Source organism: Perognathus longimembris, chromosome 2 (genome assembly GCF_023159225.1).
Source record: "Perognathus longimembris pacificus isolate PPM17 chromosome 2, ASM2315922v1, whole genome shotgun sequence".
In the NCBI taxonomy this organism is placed as follows: Eukaryota; Metazoa; Chordata; class Mammalia; order Rodentia; family Heteromyidae; genus Perognathus; species Perognathus longimembris.
This window is the reverse complement of record NC_063162.1, coordinates 18,843,005-18,863,310: the sequence shown is the minus strand read 5'-3', so window position 1 is coordinate 18,863,310 and position 20,306 is coordinate 18,843,005. Positions and strand designations below refer to the sequence as shown.

Sequence of the window (20,306 nt, the reverse complement as noted above, 5' to 3'; positions counted from 1 at the left end):
CTTGTGTGACTACACTCAGACTCCTCTATCCTACAAGTGTTCCAGGAGCAGCTCACATGCCCCGTTCAGCAGACAGCATTGGAACAAGAAACCTCAAGGGAAACCTCTGGCTCTAGTGACACAGTCAAACATGTGCCTGCCAACTACAGCCACATGAAAATGGCAGACTTGTTTTTCCTTTGGGAATTCAATCTACACTGGAAGCACTAGTATTGCAGTAGGGAAGGAATGAAATCAACTATCCATTAGTGTTTAACCTTTTTCTCTTTTACTATAAAGAAAGCTCATTCTATGTCCTGAATTATAGTCATATGAATGCTGAACCTGGTAGCAGATTGGCTGTTGTTTGGCCCATCCGTGACCTTAGTGACATCTCTGGGTCAAGTAATTCTTCACTATGGCATAAAAGAACATCTGAGGGTCTATCCAATTTCTATATGATACTGAGAGTCAGTTCTGCCAACATTGTGGTAATGACGTGACACTCTGTCGTTAGCACATAGTGTCTGCCTGCCACATAGTGAGTATTTACTACATGTCATCTGTGGCTTCCGGTCCCAGTAGGGTAGAAGATGGCAGTCACCATATTGATTCTCCTTATGTCCTACTGTGGGAGACAGCAGATGATGCAAAACATGGGTAAGGCAGAGAGCTGAGAGGAACGAGCAGGCACCCTATTTAAATGCTTTCGATGTAACTTAACTCTTGCAGATGGCTTAGAATTCAGCAGTGAAGAAAGCTAAGGTGGACACCTTTGGGGAACTTATTAACCTCCTTTTTCTTCTGTGTCTTCTCTCCCCTTCAGGAGGCATTGCCGCCATCGCAAACAGCGAAAGCACAAAGGAGATCCCCAACTGTACCAGTGTTTAACACCAACAAGCCACGGGGGCAACCACCTTTCGGAATTTTTATTTTTGATGAAAACTACTACTGTTATTATAGGAAAAATGAAAAAAAATGTCTTTTTTACCTTTTGTTTACCAAGGGCCCCCTCATGAATATGAATAGCAAGCAGATGCTTAGCTTTGGAAGAAAGGGGCATTCTTAGCTGATTAAAATGAGACAGAAGGAACAATTGGCTGTATTTTTGCTAAGGGCCAAGGATGCAACTTCCACAGCTTCTTTGCTTTATTCTGCCATTGGTAGAGCAAAGACTCTCCTTTTCCTTGTGCTCTCTCTCTCTCTCTCTCTCTCTCTCCCTGTCTTTTTCTTTAAGTTGGGACCATTATTTTTAAACCTCCTATTCCCCTCCCCAGTCACCAACCCTCTCCCTCCTGAACACATCCAACACAAGCTATTTCCCAGTTTGATTGCAGGAGATAGGTTGGTGGGTAATGGAGATAGCGGCAGAAAGCGTGCACACCTTTACAAAGGAGGCCCTGCCTCGTGCATGTCAATAGCGAGGCTAGTGATGGCTGGTTGTATATAACTAAAATGTAAATAGCTTTTTATTTCCTAAGAAATAATTTAATGTTTAGTAAAAAAGAAAACAGAAAAAAGAAAGATATGTGTGTTGGCTTACGCACTCACCCTCAGAGCTGACCAGCCCCAGGCCTGCTTGATGTGTTGGGTTCTGGATGCTCCTCAGCCATCTGTCACATTTAACTCTTGCATCTCCGTGTCCACACCATAGCCGGTTTCTACTTGTGTATATAAAGGGGGGCGGGTGGGGGAGGGCTTCCTTGGGGCAATTGATAAAGGAAGGACTTTTAGCAGTGTCATAGAACATGGAGATCACTTTGGTTCCAACGATGACATAGAAGAAGTTGCAAGAAAAGGCCCAATAGAGACTTTAGACGAGATCGGGCGCGTTCAGGGTGGTATGGCCGTAGACATATATGTGGTGCTGGGGAATGGAACCTAGGGCCTCATGTATACGAGGCAAGCATTCTGGCCACTAGGCCATATTCCCAGCCCAATAGAGACTTCATACTCAGACCCCGATGAGGAAATGAGGCTTTCTCCCCAATAAGACTGTATTGACGATCCTTCTCAGCCTGTGGGGTAAAAAAGATAATAATAATCATTCCCCTCTAATGAAGCCAGACAGTGGCTCTAAGGCTCCTGGTCAGTTTCTTCTTGGTGACTGGATTTCATGAAAAGGTGTGATGTTTATGGTTAATTCAGAGTTCAGAAAAGTCCCCTCGGCACTCATGGAGCTCAGTGAGTGCGCCAGCATCAGGAGTACTTAAGAGCGGCTGGAAGGGGCACCCAGGGCACGAGCCCCAGCAAACCCCGCAGGCCAAGTAGAGGTCTCGCATTTAATGATACTAGTCAAAGATGATTTTAGCAAAGCTGTGCTATTTTCTTGTCAGATGTACACAACTTCCTTAAAGTCAAATGTCTGCCTTCAGTTCTCTTAAGGTAGTTCTTGCCTCTGGGGTGAGTGGGTTTCAAAAATCAGAGTTTGATTTTCCAGCACCTCAGCCCCTTTACATGTTTACCATATCAATTCTTTTCCATAGGGGTCTCTTTATACCACAGTGTAAGCATTGTTTTTATTTCCAGGATCAGCCTGTGCACAATCATCTTAAAGAATGAGTACACACACACACACACACACACACACACACACACACACACACACGGGATTTAAGGCCACATTTTGTAAGTTAATTTGCGTGGGATGCTGATAACATTCTTCTTTGTGAGGCACAAGGAGAATGTGATACAGAGAAATCTGGCTGGCTACACTATATGAGTATTTCTAGAGGTCTTTTTTTCTGTTGTTGTTTGTTTCAAGGATTAAATGAGGGCAGACAATTGCAATACACTTGTATTAAACACTGGAATACAAATGCATGAATCATGAATCATATCTATATATATACAGTATATGTACATATACTGTTCTTGGTTTTATTGTTCCATTTGAATATTTCTACTGTAAAAAAAGACAGTGGTTTTGAAATTGTTGAAAATAAATGTATTTTTGTACATCAAAGCTACATACTTAGCTGAACTTTGTCTTTTTTGACAGTTTTCTTTACCTTTTATACCTATCAAGTATGGCTGTAATAATGTCAACATGACCAAAACCAAAAGCAAGGTAAAACAAAAGACCTGGAATGTGCTATAACAGCAACAACAAATCTTTTTCTTACAAGCTGTCTGGTTGGCTGTTATCTGGCTGAACTCAGTCGATATCAGCCAGGCTCAGCAGGTCTAATCTAGGATGCAAGTTTCAGGTGGTTTGAGTCTGCTCCATGAGTCATTATCATCCTGGGACCAGCGGCTACCAAGGCATGGATTACAGAATTGCAAGTGAGGCCAGCTTGGGCCTCAAAGCCTTGGCTCAAAATGGCTTTCCCTCACATCCGGTTAACTTAAAAGAATATTATACCATCAGGTCCAAAATCAAGGGATAAGGAAATAGATGCTTCTTCCTCTAATGCAAGGCACTATTCAATTACATATCAAAATCTGTGTATATTCCCAATATAAGAGGAACATGAAAAATGGAGAACAATCATCCAATTTGATAGACCTATTTATTTTCACAGTCCCAGAAGGAACTTTAATCCAATGGGCAATTTGAACCAGTATCTAAGTTTCTGCTCCTGATGTGTATAGCCAAGATTCTGAGCAGGAATTGTAACTGCAAAATATGTGAGTGAGCTATCAGTATCCAGTGTGTGGTCAAGTTGAAATTCCCACTCAAGTCTTGAAGATGAGAGCAGAAAAAAAATGAAAAGAGGTGTGGAAAGTAACAATACTTAGCTCTGACTATAGCTTTTCCTTTTCTTCTTATTCTTAAATATATGAAACCAACAGCAAATTCCCTTCTTTGCCCGCCCCCCCCCCCCAGGCTAAGTGGATAACTCAATCCTACGCAAGTAAGAGTATGTTGATTAATACCCAGTAAAACAGCTGCAAGTCAGATATCTTATATTCCTCTTAGTGTTTAAGATACATAATACATTTCCCTGTCTTCGAGAAACCCAAGAAAATAAAAAGCTGTGCTCAAACATAGATTGGAAGCTAGTTAGCTATTCTGGAATCATGTATTCTGAACTCAAAATTTTCTCCTACCAACTTTGTACTACAGTTCAGTTAGGTTGCTCTACCAATTTTTTTTAAATAGGGTTAAATAGAAGTATCTGAACAGACTGAGTCAGTTGAGTCATTTTGGTCAAGCCATGGTGAAGAATATAGATTCTGTACCACAATCAGCACAACTCTGACAAGTTTTCTACTAGTAGTAAATGGAGACAAGGGCAGAGGGCAGAGAATATGGTTGGCTTTACTGTTATGTCTCCACAAGATTCTTACCAAAGAAGAAAACCTTTATTTCAGAATTGCCTTTTCTAAGGCCATTCTTAATGTAATATCTAAACCAGCAAAAATGCTCTGGCTCTAGAGACCAGCTGTGGATTCCATAATCTGATTGTCTCTGGATTCTTCCATGCATTGAAACTGGACAATAACAGTTTTATCTGCCACTAAAATAGCTCATGAGGAGAATTTGGGGAGAAGTTCCAGCCTTTGGCTTTTACCATGACACCTTAACCTAAAGAGAGGAGAACTGTTTCCTATTTTCTCATTTCCTTCTGGACAACTACTACAATTTTGAGAGTCACCCAACTGGGTTATCTGGGACAAAAGCCCGCTGCATGTTAATGTGGTGATAGATTATGCCTTAGGAAGAGCACGAAGCCATAGGCCAGGAGATCTCCAGCTTTCAGCAAGTCAATCAGGACCACAAGTTTCTTATTTGAAAAAGGCAAACATGGCTTGCCTTATTGTGCACAGATTGTCAGAGATGGGCAAGGCACATTTCCAATTTCTAAGAGTTTCCTAGTATGGGTACTGCTAGAAGAGCTCCCTTCTTCTGAGACCTAGAAAAGAACATGACTTCCCTAAAAGAAGTAGTGCAGAACTAGAGTCCATGTATTTTTTCTAATAATACAAGGTTATTTCCACCACATAGCTCCTTGAAAAATTTAGAACCAATGGAACTACAGACCACTAAGAGTCAGTAGAAAGCCTGCTTGAGTGCCAACATGGCTACCCTATTTATAATGTTCAGAAGAGTTTAGATATAACCTCCCAAGTGTCTCGTCTTTCATTGGTTCATAGCCCTTCTCATGCCTTTGCTCTCCTGTGCCACTTGTTTAGCAGCCTATGGACGCATGCCCTTGCTTCCCTATTGGCATGAGGTGAAGATGCTCAACAGACATTGATGGCTGTCTGGTGCCAGCTTCACATACCATGCTGTTCACCTTTTAAAAGGGAAATAAGGCCATAGAGACCACATTTACTATGTCATCCTGACAGATATCAGACAAACACTCTTGTCTATTCCAGTGGTGCTGCTGACAAGGACCAGAGAGAGCCTGACAATGCCCTTTCCACATCCTATTGCAGTTTGACGAGTCTTAAGCTTCCTTCAATTATCACTTTCTTCAGAACAGCAGAGTTACTTTAAAAAATACTCTTCCCTCCCTCTGTGTTTTGAAACCATACATCACAACAAGATACAGGTTCGTTCAGAGAGGAAGCAGTGGAACATTGTGTACAAAACTCGGGAAGGGCAGCTCCGCTGGAGTTCAACTCACTCAGAAATTAAAGTTCTCCATAAAACTTGGATACATCACTGTTTAATTATCCGAGTCACAGAAGAGTAAAATGACCTCATCAGTGTCCAATTTCTCTATTTATAAATGGAAGACTATGCATCTACTTTGCAGACATGGAGCCCAGATTAAATGAGACCATTTGGTAAACACATACAAATAATGAATTGATTCTGAGAAGATCTAGTCCTATCCTGATGGGTCCCTGTCCACATCATGCAATATCTGGACTCAAGATCAAAATTTACCCCCCAAAATCTCTCATTTAATTTGTATTCTCTAAGGGAGAAGACTCATAAATGCCCCCAATAGACAGGCCAACATCCTCATAGAGAAATCGGATTTTGCTTCAAACTCACTTCTTACACCAAGATCCTCAAAGTCACTGGTTTTTTGCTTAAATGATTCAGAAGGGACAAGCAATGGACTTCTCTTGTTGAGGCTGCCATGTATGGTGAATGGTTCATGAAATTAAGGCCTGGGTGTTCTCAGGTTCTGGAACATGCCTACTTTTATCATGGTGGGGGAGAGGAGGTTGGAGATAGCCATACCAACACATAAACAGGCCTGTTTCTGTGTCTGCTCTTAGGTTTTTGTCCCATTTACTGTCTCTCTTCCTATGCTTTCATGATCATGTGTGCAGTTCTACATCCTGGGGTCTCTGAAAGCCCCTCTGAAGGTCACTGACATGGCTTCTTTTTTTTTTTTTTTTTTTTTTTTTGGCCAGTCCTGGGCCTTGGACTCAGGGCCTGAGCACTGTCCCTGGCTTCTTCCTGCTCAAGGCTAGCACTCTGCCACTTGAGCCACAGCGCCGCTTCTGGCCGTTTTCTGTATATGTGGTGCTGGGGAATCGAACCTAGGGCCTCATGTATCCGCGGCAGGCACTCTTGCCACTAGGCTATATCCCCAGCCCTTGACATGGCTTCTATTTGTTACACACATGAAGACACAATCTGACACGACCATCATTGGCCTGTTATATATATTCTCCTTAGACATTCAGAGGTGCTGAATGCAGTTTCAGAGTGCCTTCAAAGTGGTGTCAGCTGAAGGGGAGCTGACTGGGGCATGCATGTAACATGCAGATTCTTCTCAGAATGTCAGTGGGGACAAGAGGATGGGTCACAGGCACATACAACATCTGTCAGTACTGCTTAGGAACAACACTGATTGCAGCTATCCCAAATGAACCAGATAGTCTAGGTCCATCAGCTCACACCCATAATCCCAGCTTTTCAGGAGGCTAAAATCTGAGGAATGAGGTTCCAAACCAACTGAGACAGGAAAAGTCACTGGGAACTTACCACCAATTTACCAGTGAAAAGGTGGAGGTAGAGGTATGGTTCAAGTGGTAAAACTCCAGACATAAGAGAAAAAAAGAAGGGTAATGGATAGCACTAAGGCCGTAAACTCAAGCTTCAGTACCAGCAGCACACAAAGAGAAGGGAGAGAAACAGAGACAGAGAGATAGAGACAGAGACAGACAGAGAGACAGAGAACCCCTTGGTGTTTTGCTCTGAAGAAACAGAAACCTCTTCAGTTGTAATATCTCTCCAAACTGTCACTTGTGCAGTGAACACTGGGCTTCAGGGACTTCTTGCCATGAAGACAATTCTCCCCCCTGGCATGTCCTGAACAGCTCCTTATGATGCAGTCTTTTGTTGCTTGCTTTCACTTGCAAAGGCTTAATGCTGTTGCTATCCAAGACACTGGCTTCAGTTTGCATTCTGTCCAAGCACGGTGGATGGGAAGAGAAAAGAGGCTGTAGCAACAGCAAGCAGGAAAACAACAGGGTTGTTTTTTCTTGTCACTGATCTGTCTTCTCTGGTTTCTGGGTAGAATCACCCAGGAGGCACATAATTGTCTCCATAAACAACACACCTGGTCCTTGGAGTGCTAGAATGGTTTTCTCACACTGTCCTTCCAAAATCTTGTGGTTCAATTAGAAAACCGCTGGGTTTCTTCCATCTGCAGCTGGAACTTGCCAAGGCAAGGGCAGCAAGTGTGGAAGAAAGGGGAGCTGGAACTAGAGAAATAAAGTGAATCTTGGTCAATTAAACAGCTCTGTACTTGACACATTCTCATGTCAACATGTCAATTTCAGACTGCCCTCTGTGAGGGGGGAAAATACAGATGCTCCCCAGATTTCTAATCTATTTAGAATGGAAAGAAGGCAATGCTAGGCAACATGTGCTCATCATGAGCTAATCATCCTCTGCTATGTCCCATGCCTCCTAATTAGTAAGTAGTATGTTGGTTGCCTACTGATCAAGTTGGAGACTCATATAGGCAATAGACCCAAGGAGGGCAGGTAGGAGCCCAGTGCAGCTCAGTTTTTGGCAGACTTTCTAACAACAAGAAGGCATCTTTTATAGACAGTCACCACTTCCATAGGTGAGAAGAGAAACATGGCAGACACCCAGACACTCAGCTCCCTCTGTACAGAAGCTGTCTGTAGGGAAATGCTGCCCTTCGATGACATCTTGGCTTAAACGGAAACAAAAAAAGGTAATAAGGAAACATGCATTTGTAGCCAATAACCAGGCAAGGTCCACTTTCATTCATTTACATTTCTTTTATTATTTTTAAGTAATTGTACAAAGGAGTTGCCATTTAGTAAAGTAATACATCTTGATAGATGTCACCTCTCTCAACATTCTCATCATCCCTTTCCTACACACCCCTTCCTCATTCCTCTTAATTTTGTAGAATATACATTGATGCTTGGCTGAATTCTCCCCCTCTTCTCCTCTTAGCCTCTTCCTTTCCCCTTGACCCCCACGCCCTTTCAAGTCCCCATTTCCTGGCTTCTTGGTGTTTTATTTTGCTGAACTTTGACTTTGCCTTTCTAAGGAATTAATATCATTTGTGTTCTCCCCTGAATCTGTAATATTTTACTTTTACACTTTTATGCCGCACAACATATTTACTTATGAGTTTATAAACTAAATCTGGCTTCCACATACAAGGGAAAAGAGAGATCCTTTGTCTCTCTGGGCCTGATTTACATCATTTAACATATTTTTCCCCAGGTCTTTCCATCTTGTTGAACACCTACTCATTGTTAGCCTCTCTTATGGACCTAAAAACTAATTCATCAGAAGAATAATAAGCTCTTGAAATCAAGTCAAATTTGGAGAATCTAGTTAGGCAAGAGATAAGAGATACATCAGATCGGAAGGGATGGGAATCAAAATAATCAAGGATATTTTCTGAGCCAGATATTGGTGGATGATGCTTATAATCCAAGCTACCTGAGAGGCTGACAATGAGAAGATCATAGTTCAAGTCCAGTCCAGGCAGAAATGTTTGTAGGAATGCCCTGCTCATCCAGTGGTTGGTACAGTTGCATATATTTGTTATCTTGAGCTATGTAGGAGCCGAAATTGGCAAGATCAAGGTTCTAGTTTATCCCCTGCAGATGTCTTTAAAACTTCATCTGAACAGAAGGTAGCTGGTCCTGGTAGTGTGCACCTGTCACCCCAGCAGTGATGGGAAGCCTAAAATAGGTAAATCCTAGCCCAGGTATTGACCTGGACAAGGTGTGAGACCTGATCCCCAAAAATATCCAGCAAAAACCAGGACTCAGGGCATAGCTCAGAGGTAGATCATCTGCCTAGCAAGTGTAAAATCCTGTTCAGTACATTAAAGAAAAAAACAGCCCATAAAATATTTTCCTGATAACCTCTTACCAGAATCCTCTGGAATAAGTGAAATTCAATTTTATCTTCTATCTTCATACTGCTGAGGATTTAAACTTCCTTAAACTTCCAGATAAATTCCTCAACTGATAATGTTTAGGTCAAAAGCTCATTTAACAGTGAAGCCTAATAACAGTGTTACAGTCTGATTGAATTTCCTGAACATTTGTTATGTTGGAACCCTTAAACTGTAGTGTCTCTGAATCAGTTTCTATTTGGAGATCTAGTCTTTAAAGAAGTGGCTAAATTAAGGACAGGTGATATGGGTTAGGCCTTAAATCCAATGGCTGGTATTCTCACAAGAAGAAGAAATTAGGACATTGATTGGAGCAGAGGGACAGCTAAACGAAGACACAGAGAAAGCACAGATATATACAAGCTGAAGGACCAGAGGAGTCTCACAGTAAGAAGTCTCTCACCATGCTGGTAATTTGGATCTCAGATATTTAACTCTCAGAACTGTGATAAATTTCTGTTGCTGAAGCTACCTTGCCAGTGGTCTGTGTTATGAGAGTCCTAGCAAAATAACCAATGAGGGAGAGCAGGTGGGGAATCTGGGAGAAGTAAACAGCTAAGTATGGTTCTGACTTTTGAAATAGGAGCACGTGTGTAAAGGAATTTAAATTTACTATTCCTTGTAGAATGCCTATCATATGAGAAGTCTTATTCTCCCTCAGCACAACCAAAGAAGTAAGTGACTAATGAAGGCAGAATGGATACTCAGGGCTGGATGTCCACCATAAAATCAAGGAATTTATTTTACAAGTCACTTTTCCTTGAATATTGGTGAGCACAAACTAAGAAATCAAATGTGTGGTAGTGTGTTGGTGTTAATGAACACTACCACCATTTGGCTTGGTAGAACTCAGACTGTATGGAGCACTCTCATCCATAATTATGTAATCTATCTCACTTCTGTTCTTTCAGGGGTCAAAGTGCTTTAATAGTTTGGAGAAAGTAACTGGAAGAGGAGAAGGGCAATTCTTTTATTTATTTATTTATTTTTATCTTAAACAAGATGGGAATGAAAGGTACGGAAGAATTCTCAGAGAAAATTCCATTTGCACTATTTAGTTTAAATAATTACCATTTTACTACACTCTTTCTTCCTATACAGGAGGTCTCTTTTTTCTTCTCTCCCCAGCAAGATGATATAGTTCTGGAAGTGAAGAAATTAAAAGAACTAGAGGTTGGATGAGGAGAGAGAAAGGTAAGAAATCATCGAGAGAGATAACTGTATGGAGTAAATAAAAAGTGGGATTCAAGTTTAGAAAAATGTTGACCTCCTAGCCTACTATGACAATGTATGCATTTTCTATATCACTTGAAGTTTTTATAATGAGCTCCCAGTGGTTTGATCATTATAAAGAAGTAAAGAAAGTAAGTCACATCAAATATCCATAATGGTTCATAGGTCTAGTGGGCTACCAGGCATTGTCATAGAATCCTTTTTAATAAACTTTTAAAAAGCATAATGAGATTGTTCTGCAATGCTGATTATTAACCACAGTTAAAATCGGAACATCCACAGGTCAAAGATGGACAGTAATTTTGAACAAGACTTGTGGTAGCATAATATCTGTTAAGAGAATGGTTTATTGGACTCTAAAAATGGAAGAGGAAACTGTAATTACTTTGGATATTCACAATGAATATTAAAGGTACAGGAAATCATTACTCAGGCTTCTTGGCAAATGAAATGGCTCTTAGGTGTCTCTCTGCTGTTCTTTTATCTTACTCCTTTCACAAAAGTAGAGAAACTTTGTTCAGTGGTTTTGTTGGCAGTGTCTCAGCCATAAGTGTCTATTGTTAACAAATTTTGGAACAGAACACCACCAATTATAGATTTCAGTGGTTATCATACATGGCAAGAGATTTGGCATGAACTGTAAGTTGAAGAGCTTAGTTTGGGTTACAGTGATTCCTGGTAGAGAGAAAATGTTTTAAACAGAAGGGAAAATTCCCCCGAAATTCCTCCGAAATTCTTCCCAGTTCAACAACCTCTCTCTAATACTCTGCTACAAAGTGATAGCTATAGGTTGAGATTTGAAATTCCACACCAATAAACATGCGATATCACTTAGAAAAAAATCATAAGGAAGATAAGAAGGCTGAAACTAGACCCACTAGGCTGGTTTTTTTTAAGTTTGTTTATTAATATTTGTTTCCTCCATGAAATCTACTCTGAGCTTCCAGAGTCATTCCTTCCCACCTCAGAGCCTCTGAGTCTAACTTTGAGGACAGGAGCAGGGTGAGATATCAGAAATTTAGCCTTGAGAGGGTTGGAGATCTGAGTCAGTTCCAGCTTCTGTATTAATTATATGATCTTGGGTAAGTCTTGAACTTCCTCAAGGCTCAACTTTTCTTTTGCAATTAAGTAAAGAACATGAACATTCTGGAACATCTAGAATGGCATAGGTTCAGGATAACTGAGTCTTCTCTGTTGTGTTTTATTACAACTTCCACCTATGACCCAGCGAGCTGTCACAAAGCCTACTTTTTGTTCCCTCAGCTACTATCAACCCTACCTGAACCCATTCAACAAGCCGGTGCTAGCTCCCCTCCCTTCAGACTGAAATGCATTTAGAAGACAGCCACACCTCCTCCCTGAGCTTTACACCTGTTCTTTTTGTCAGACCTCAAAAAGAGTCTCAAAACCAGTAATTTTGTGGAGATAAAATTAGGGCTAAGGCAGGGTGAGGGCAGGCTGGTGACGTGGCGGGTGCGCTATCATAGCATGAATGCCAATGGCTAGAGACAGCCGGCCCAGCAGCTGAACATCTTCCTTTCTTTCCATAAATATGAGACCATGCAAGGTCCTACAACAGCCTGTTATTAGCTTTTTTTATTATGACTATTATCAACAACATGCCAATTTCTTTGCATCTTTTAGGATCTTTTAATTATAATAAGCTGAGGTCTTTTATTTTCTTTCTTTCTTCCTGATCTTTTGCCACACCACTTCTACTCCCCAGATTCTGTTCCTCACACTCAGTGCCATGGTGCTGTGTTCTCTCCTCCTTCCCAATTGTTCTGTGAATAAAAGGGGGGGAAATGGCAGTGACAGATATTGGAATGCAGTAGGGTTTAGAATCTCCCTGACAAGAGGGGAAAAAAATACTTCTATACTACTCAACGATTCTTCCTCTAATTCTTCACAGGAAGTTTCATTTCTCACCTAAGTCTTTCCCTTATCTTAAAGCCACTGACATGAGTATATATCATGAAGTTAAAAAGATTGAATTGCATTTTGACAATGAACTGTTAAGATTCATGGAGACTCAGAGCCCCGGGTGAGTTTGTCTGTCTAGTCACCTAAGGAATTTTACATTTGACTTCTGTCTCCGGGCACATACACTAATGGGTTTGTCTCTTCATTCTGATTATGGGAATGATTGAAAATACAAGTTGTACTGCTTGATTAAAACAAGACCTTCTGCCAAAAAAAAAAAGAAAGAAGAGCTGTTTTGTCATTTGAACACAATTCCTGGGGGCTCCAAGATATGCTTGACTCAGACGACATGAGATAATTTTGAGCAATGACTCTTGTGGGTGGGCTGGAGTCAGGTGGTTTTGTGTGGGGTGAGTGGTTCAGGGAGGTTGTGGAGGTTCTCAGGTTTCAGAGCTGGCTAGTGTCATGCAAGGCCTATATTTCAGCCATGAGATAGAACCAAAAGGATGTAGAACTTGAGATTAAGAAATCTGGAGTCCAAATAAGGGAAATCAAAGAAAATACAAGGAGATGGAAAGACCTCTCATGCTCATGGGTAGGCAGAATCAATATAGTGAAAATGGCCATATTGTCCAAATTGTTATACAAATTCAATGCAATCCCTATCAAAATTCCAGTCTCATTCTTCACTGAAATAGAGAAAGCAATCCATAAATTCATATGGAACAGCAAAAGACCTAGAATAACCAAAGCAACTCTAGGCAAAAAAAGCAGTGCAGGAGGTATCACAATACCAGACTTCAAGCTCTACTATAGGGCCATCATAACAAAGCCTGGTATTGGTATAAAAACAGACCGGAAGAACAATGGATTAGAATTGAAGATCCAGAAATAAAACCATACTCTTACAGTCAGCTGATATTCAACAAAGGAGCTAAAGACATACAATGGAATAAACATAGCCTTTTCAATTACTGGTGCTGGGAGAACTGGGCAGCCATATGCAGAAAACTCAAAGTAGAGCCAATCCTATCACCATGCATCAAGATCAACTCAAAATGGATCAAGGACCTCAACATCAGACCTGAATCCTTGAAACTACTGAAGGACAGAGTAGGAAAGATGCTAGAACTTATAGGCACAGGAAGGAACTTCCTGAATGTAGTCCCAGGGGCACAACAAATAGGGGAGAGACTTGACAAATGGGACTACCACAAATTAAAAAGTTTCTGCACAGCTAAGGACATAGCCACCAAAACAGAAAGACAGCCAAACATATGAGAAAGGATCTTTACCAGGACAGCAACAGACAAAGGCCTAATATCTGTCATCTACAGAGAACTCAAAAAACTAAGCCCCTCCAAGGCCAGTAAACCAATTAGGAAATGGGCAAAGGAACTAAAGAGAGACTTCACAGGAGAAGAGATAACAATGGCAAAGAAATGAGGAAATGTTCAACATCCCTGGCAATAAAGGAAATGCAAATAAAAACAACCCTGAGATACCACCTCACTCCAGTTAGAATAGCCTATAGTCTGAACTCAGACAACAACAAATGCTGGAGGGGGTGCGGGGAAAGAGGAACCCTTCTCCATTGTTGGTGGGAGTGCAAATTAGTACAACCACTTTGGAGAACAGTATGGAGGTTCCTCAAAAAGCTCAACATAGACCTACCCTATGACCCAGCCATACCACTCCTAGGCATCTATCCTGAACAACAGGTCTCAGGATATCAAAAAGACATCTGCACATCCATGTTTATCGCTGCACAATTCACAATAGCCAAAATATGGAAACAACCCAGATGCCCCTCTACAGATGAATGGATCCAAAAAATATGGTACCTATACACAATGGAATGCTACATAGCGATTAGGAATGGTGAAATATTGTTATTCGCAGGGAAATGGTCAGAACTTCAACAAATAATGTTGAGTGAGATAAGCCTAGAACACAGAAAACAAAGGGGCATGATCTCCCTGATATATGACTGTTAAGATGGGGTAGCAGAGAGACAGTAGAGACCAGGTATGTGAAACCAAAAACTGCTTGTCAAATGGTATTTCCCACAGGATTGGGTCAGCGACCCAACACTATGTAACTAAAGCCAAACAACTACTCAACATATAAAGGTCAAAATTGACCTCTCAGTGGAATACACTAGCTCAAAAGCTATGTATGTACGTTCATATAAGACTACTGTCGACATATTATCTAATGTCGACATTGCATTTAAAGCCCTAGGCGAATTTTCTTTGGCGTAGGCCACATGGCTACTGTATATGTTCTTGGTACATTGTGTATTGTATATATGTCTACCTGACCTAGGGAAAGGAAAGAAAAACAGGGTGTAAGATATCACAAGAAATGTTGGGGCTGGAGATATAGTCTAGTGGCAAGAGCGCTTGCCTTGTATACATGAAGCCCTGGGTACGATTCCCCAGCACCACATATACAGAAAATGGCCAGATGTGGCGATGTGGCTCAAGTGGCAGAGTGCTAGTCTTGAGCAAAAAACAAGCCAGGGACAGTGCTCAGGCCCAGAGTCCAAGGCCCAGGACTGGTAAAAAAAAAAAAAAGAAAGAAAGAAAGAAATGTACACACTGCCCTACTATGTAACGGTACTCTTTCTGCACAAAACCTTGTCAAAAAAAATTGTTTAATTAATAAATAAATTACCAAAAAAAAAAGAAAGCCCGCAGATTGGGAAAAGATCTTTACTGGCCATACAATGGACAAAGGCCTCATATCTAAAATATATGCAGAACTAAAAAAGTTAAATTCCTCCAAAACAAAACCTCAAAGAAACAACAGCCTCCTCAACAAGTGGGCTAACGACTTAAAGAAGACTTCTCTGATGAGGAAATGAGAATGGCCAAGAGACATATGAAAATGCTCTACATCACTGGCCATAAAAGAAATGCAAATCAAAACAACATTGAGATTCCTCCTCACTCCAGTAAGAATGTCTATTATCAAGAAAACTAACAATAGCACAATGTTGGAGGGGATGTGGCCAAAAGGGAACCCTACTTCATTGTTGGTGGGAATGTAAACTGGTTCAGCAACTCTGGAAAATGGTATGGAGATTCCTCAAAAGGCTGAACATAGAGCTCCCCTATGACCCAGCAGCCCCACTTTTGGGCATCTACCCAAAAGAACACAAACAAGAACACTCTAAAGCCACCAGCACAACAATGTTCATCACAGCATATTTGTCATAGCTAAAATATAGAACCAACCCAGATGCCCCTCAGTAGACGCATGGATCAGGAAAATGTGGTACATATACACAATGGAATTTTATGCCTCAATCAGAAAGAATGACATTGCCCCATTCATAAGGAAATGGAAGGACTTGGAAAAAAATTATACTAAGTGAAGTGAGTCAACTAATCTTTCTTTGCTTCTGTTTCTCCAACTGTCAGATGGAAATAGTAACACTTCCTATTTAAAAGGTTTGTTACAGAGTTCACCTGAACCAATACATAGAAAACTTTTTAAAATAATTAAAAACGTAAATAAGAGTTAAAATTATGATGGTTAAAATGTATACATAGAAAGAGTAATTAAAAATCCAAACATCATGGGCTGGGGATATAGCCTAGTGGCAAGAGTGTCTGCCTCAGATACATGAGGCCCTAGGTTCGATTCCCCAGCACCACATATACAGAAAACGGCCAGAAGCGGCGCTGTGGCTCAAGGGGCAGAGTGCTAGCCTTGAGCAAAAAGAAGCCAGGGACAGTGCTCAGGCCCTGAGTCCAAGGCCCAGGACTGGCCAAAAAAAAAAAAAAAAAAATCCAAACATCAAAAAAAAAGAAATCTAGAGTCCAGGTGCCAATTTTTACAGAATCATGTTTATTGAGTCCAGCGATTCAAACTTTGTGGGCATATTTCCTCCTCGATAAAGGAAGTGTCTGCTCTAAAGAGATATGATGCATGTCTGCCCTGCTTGTCTTAGCAGATCATTATGGGTATCAGATGAGATGCCCTATTCTATAGTGAATTTAACATACCAGTGCAGAGCTGCCACAGCAAGGAGCTGAGTGGGAAAGGGATTTCCTGGCTTCTCTCTCCACCTGTGTTTGCTCTTCATTCGCTCTCTCTATGAGCCTAGTACTAGCTTTATGAGTAATGGCTGTTCAAATCTCACAGAAATATCTCACTTCCCCAGAGCAGACCCTAGAGGTAACACCCCAGCTTCTCAATGGGGCATGTTTGAGGTATAACTTACCTTCTTGAGCCCACCACAAGTCAAATGAAAAGCCCCAACTCTCTCTCCTTTCATGAGCCTTCCCTCCTTGCAGGGGTGAGGGAGGGGTCAGCCCAACCCATGGACTGTATAAGACCTGTGTCATTGACCAGGACATGACATGACTGACATGTCCTTTTCACCAGCTGCACAATGGTTTGTCTGCCTTCTGGGAGAGTGGAGGGCAACGGAGTTCATGTGACCCATGAACTTCATAAAATGATGGAACCTATTCCCCTTCCCAGACCAGAATGCCCTGGCCTGTCACAGCAGTGGGAAGCTGTCACACCTTTATGAATTTTCTTCCCTGGCTGTGATGTCTCCCCAATTCAACATCAATTTACTCATATGAATGGAGATTTTGTAAAAGCAATTGTTTTGTGGGAACAGCTGGTGTGTGCACGAAGACTTACACATCTTTTCTTCCTTCCTCTCTCCAGTCAACCTTAAGTGAACACTTTAAAAGCCTTCCCTGCTTTCTTCCTGCAAGCTGGAGAATTGCTTCATTATTTACCTCGTGCTTTCATTATTGCACACATTGTTTCTTGGAGCCTTTGCCTGGTGGGAGGGGAGTCAGCCACAACTTGTGGGCTTCCTGCTAATGAAAAGTTTCCAGCATCTCTATTTTCCACAGAAAACACTGACATATTACCTTCATCAGTTATTACTAATTAAGTAGGTTCAAAAAGATTACCCTAAGTGTTGTAGACTTTTCTTCCACTTTCATGTGTGTACGGAAGTGATCAACTGGTACTTTTCTATTGGATGAAAACATTGAATTTCGCCTTTCTATATAATCTTTTATTTTATTCTTTGCCACTGAGTATTTTCCATAGAAACTCTGAGTGTGCTCAGTGAATTAGCCTGTCAATTATCTTGCTATTGTCAATGATATGGACCAGTTAGGCCAGTTTGGGTAGGCAACCTTCTATGTGCATTGGTGCCCTGTGCAATGTAAAGACCTCTGAAGTGGGGCTAGATATGACCTGGTGCCTCTGGTGGGTGACTTTGGCAAGTGACTTCACCTCATGACCCTTAGTTTCCTTTCACCTCAAAATGCAAATAAAAACAGTAGGTTCTGCATGATGCTATTTAAGGACTTTGTGAGATTAATTCGTAGGTACCTTTGGTATGAGCATTACTTTTGCTTCCATTGGTTTGGGACTCTCAAGAAAGAAATCCCAGGGCTGGGGATATGGCCTAGTGGCAAGAGTGTTTGCCTCGTATACATGAGGCCCTGGGTTCGATTCCCCAGCACCACATATACAGAAAATGGCCAGGAGGGGCGCTGTGGCTCAAGTGGCAGAGTGCTAGCCTTGAGCGGGAAGAAGCCAGGGACAGTGCTCAGGCCCTGAGTCCAAGCCCCAGGACTGGCCAAAAAAAAAAAAAAAAAAAAAAAAAAGAAAGAAAGAAATCCATCATTTTGTGTGTGTGAATTAGCCAAGCCAACTCAGAATGTTTTGCTTGTCAAAATCAAGAAATAGTGTTCAGACTGTGGCCCTATAGAAGAGAGAAACCAACCATACTGTCAACTGGGCCCCAAGCCCTGTACTCTCTGAAGCAATGGCCCAGTGAGCATGAGCACAGACAAGCTGTAAGTACCCCATGGCCTGCTATTTGAATCTGAGCTGCGCTCAATTTGCTGACAGACAAGGCCAAATTCCACTCAATTATTCTAGAGATGCCTCACCCTCAAATCCCTCAAATGGTGACTGCAGCTGTGGTTCCTAATTTCCCTTCCCCTCTCTGTTCCCATGAATCCCTGACTACATCAATTTCTTTTACTATTTTTAACTGAGAACTACTTGATGGTATTCTCTATACCTCTTGCACAGGGTAGGTATTCATTAAATGTCTGTTGGAAGCATAAAGTTATAATCATGGAAAAGTAGTGTCTTGGATAAAATCTGTATCTTCCCTAATTACTGCTCTACTGTTACAATGAATGGAAGCTTTGAACCTTTAAATTTTCCTCTTCCAAAGTTGCCAGGGCTCAGTTATAGCTTCCAATGTTGTGTCTCTCAAGCCAAGGGTCTTAAGATATTTTATTTGTTATTAAGTTTAGTGGGGCTTGAACTCAGAGCTTTGTGCTCTCACTCAACATTTTTTGTTGGCTCATGGAGGGTGCTCTACCCCTTGAGTCACACTTCCAGTTAGTATTTTTGGCTGCTTCACTGGAGATAATTATCTCTTGAATTTGTCTCCTCGAGCCATCTTCAAACCATGGACCTCCTGAGTAGCTAGGAATACAGGTATAAAGCGCCAGTGCCAAGTTCATCTATTTGAGCCAGAAAGTCACTACCTCTGTCCACACTTTGAAAGAGCCGTCTACTGGATAGTTGTGTAACCCCAGCACAGGTGGCTGGAGATCATAGCAGGAACCTTGGACATGCTTGCTGGGTGGGTGTGGCCACGAGGAAGCTATTCTGACAGGAGAGGTTCTGGTCTCTGCCAAAATAGGGAATGTAAATTCTGTATGATTTTCTTCCTCCCTATGAGCAAGCCTGCTGTTATCTTTTATGAATTAGAAATGAGCAGAGAAAATATTCCCTCCCAGAGCATATGTTCATGGGGTAAGAGCAAGGCAGTCCCCAAGCATGAAATTTAGATGACTGTGTAAGAAGAAAGCGAGGGAAAACTCAGCATTTGGGAAATGAAATTAGCCATCTGTGGAAAGCACACCCTACGCAAGGGACCGATGAATGTCCTGGTTCAGTGACTTGGGTGCCAGGAGCCTCAGGAGGCTGAAGCTAAAGCTGTGGCTTCTTCATCTATCATGTGAGAAAGGAGCATGCGCACAGAGTGGATATCCTGTCAGAAGAAGAAGAGAAAGGAGGAGGGAGAGGGGGAGAAGGGGGAGGGAGGAGGGGGAGGGGGAGGAGGGGGAAGGAGCGGAGGAGGAGGGGGATTCCAGTGGTTGAGACTTGGAAGAGCATCCCCCATTCTCCTTTTTCCAGAAGGAAAAGTTCCCAGTCATCCCACCAGGAGCTCCTGTCCGCACCCATTTCTCTCTTATCTGGGTCCCTACCTGGGATGGGAGGCGTGTGGGGGGGGGGGGGGGCTTCTGCAGCTAATTTCATTCCCCAGAAGCCTTGGGAATAGCTTCACACTCATTCATCAATGTTCAACCCAGGCTAGTCACCCACACTCTTGGATGCATTAGAAACTTCGGAGAACAATTTCAAAATGTTTTCCTAGCCACTTCAGACACTTCATTCTGGAAATTTCATGTGCCTTTTACCCTTTCCTTGTGAAACTTCCTCTCCTCTTCCTCCCTTTTTTTTTTTCTTCCTTGATAGTACTAGGTTTTGAACTCAGGGAAGGTGCTCTACTATTGACCCATATGCCAGGGCCTTTATACTGTAGTTACTTTTCAGATACATTTTATGTATTTTATCCCTAGAGTCAACTTTGGACAACAAATCTCTCCTCTCTGCCTTTCTCAGAGCTGAGCCTCTGGCTTATTTGTAGAGTTCTTTCCAACTTTTTGCTTGGGCCAGCCCTGAACCATATTTCTCCATCACCAAACTTTATGCATATGGGATTACAGACATGCACTATCATCCTTGATACTATGAATACTAAAAAACACATTCATTCAAATA

General features: G+C 41.7%; 1 protein-coding gene across 1 annotated transcript in view; it reads left to right on the top strand.

The window, feature by feature from the left end:
- Window positions 1-1,031, top strand: part of Sorcs3 (sortilin related VPS10 domain containing receptor 3) — a 557,764-nt gene extending 556,733 nt beyond the window's left edge. The window contains exon 27 of the mRNA XM_048338300.1: window positions 806-1,031. Within this exon, the coding sequence (XP_048194257.1) occupies window positions 806-870 (65 nt within the window). The 3' untranslated portion in view covers window positions 871-1,031. The remainder of the gene's footprint in view (window positions 1-805) is intronic.
- Window positions 1,032-20,306: the final 19,275 nt, after the last annotated feature.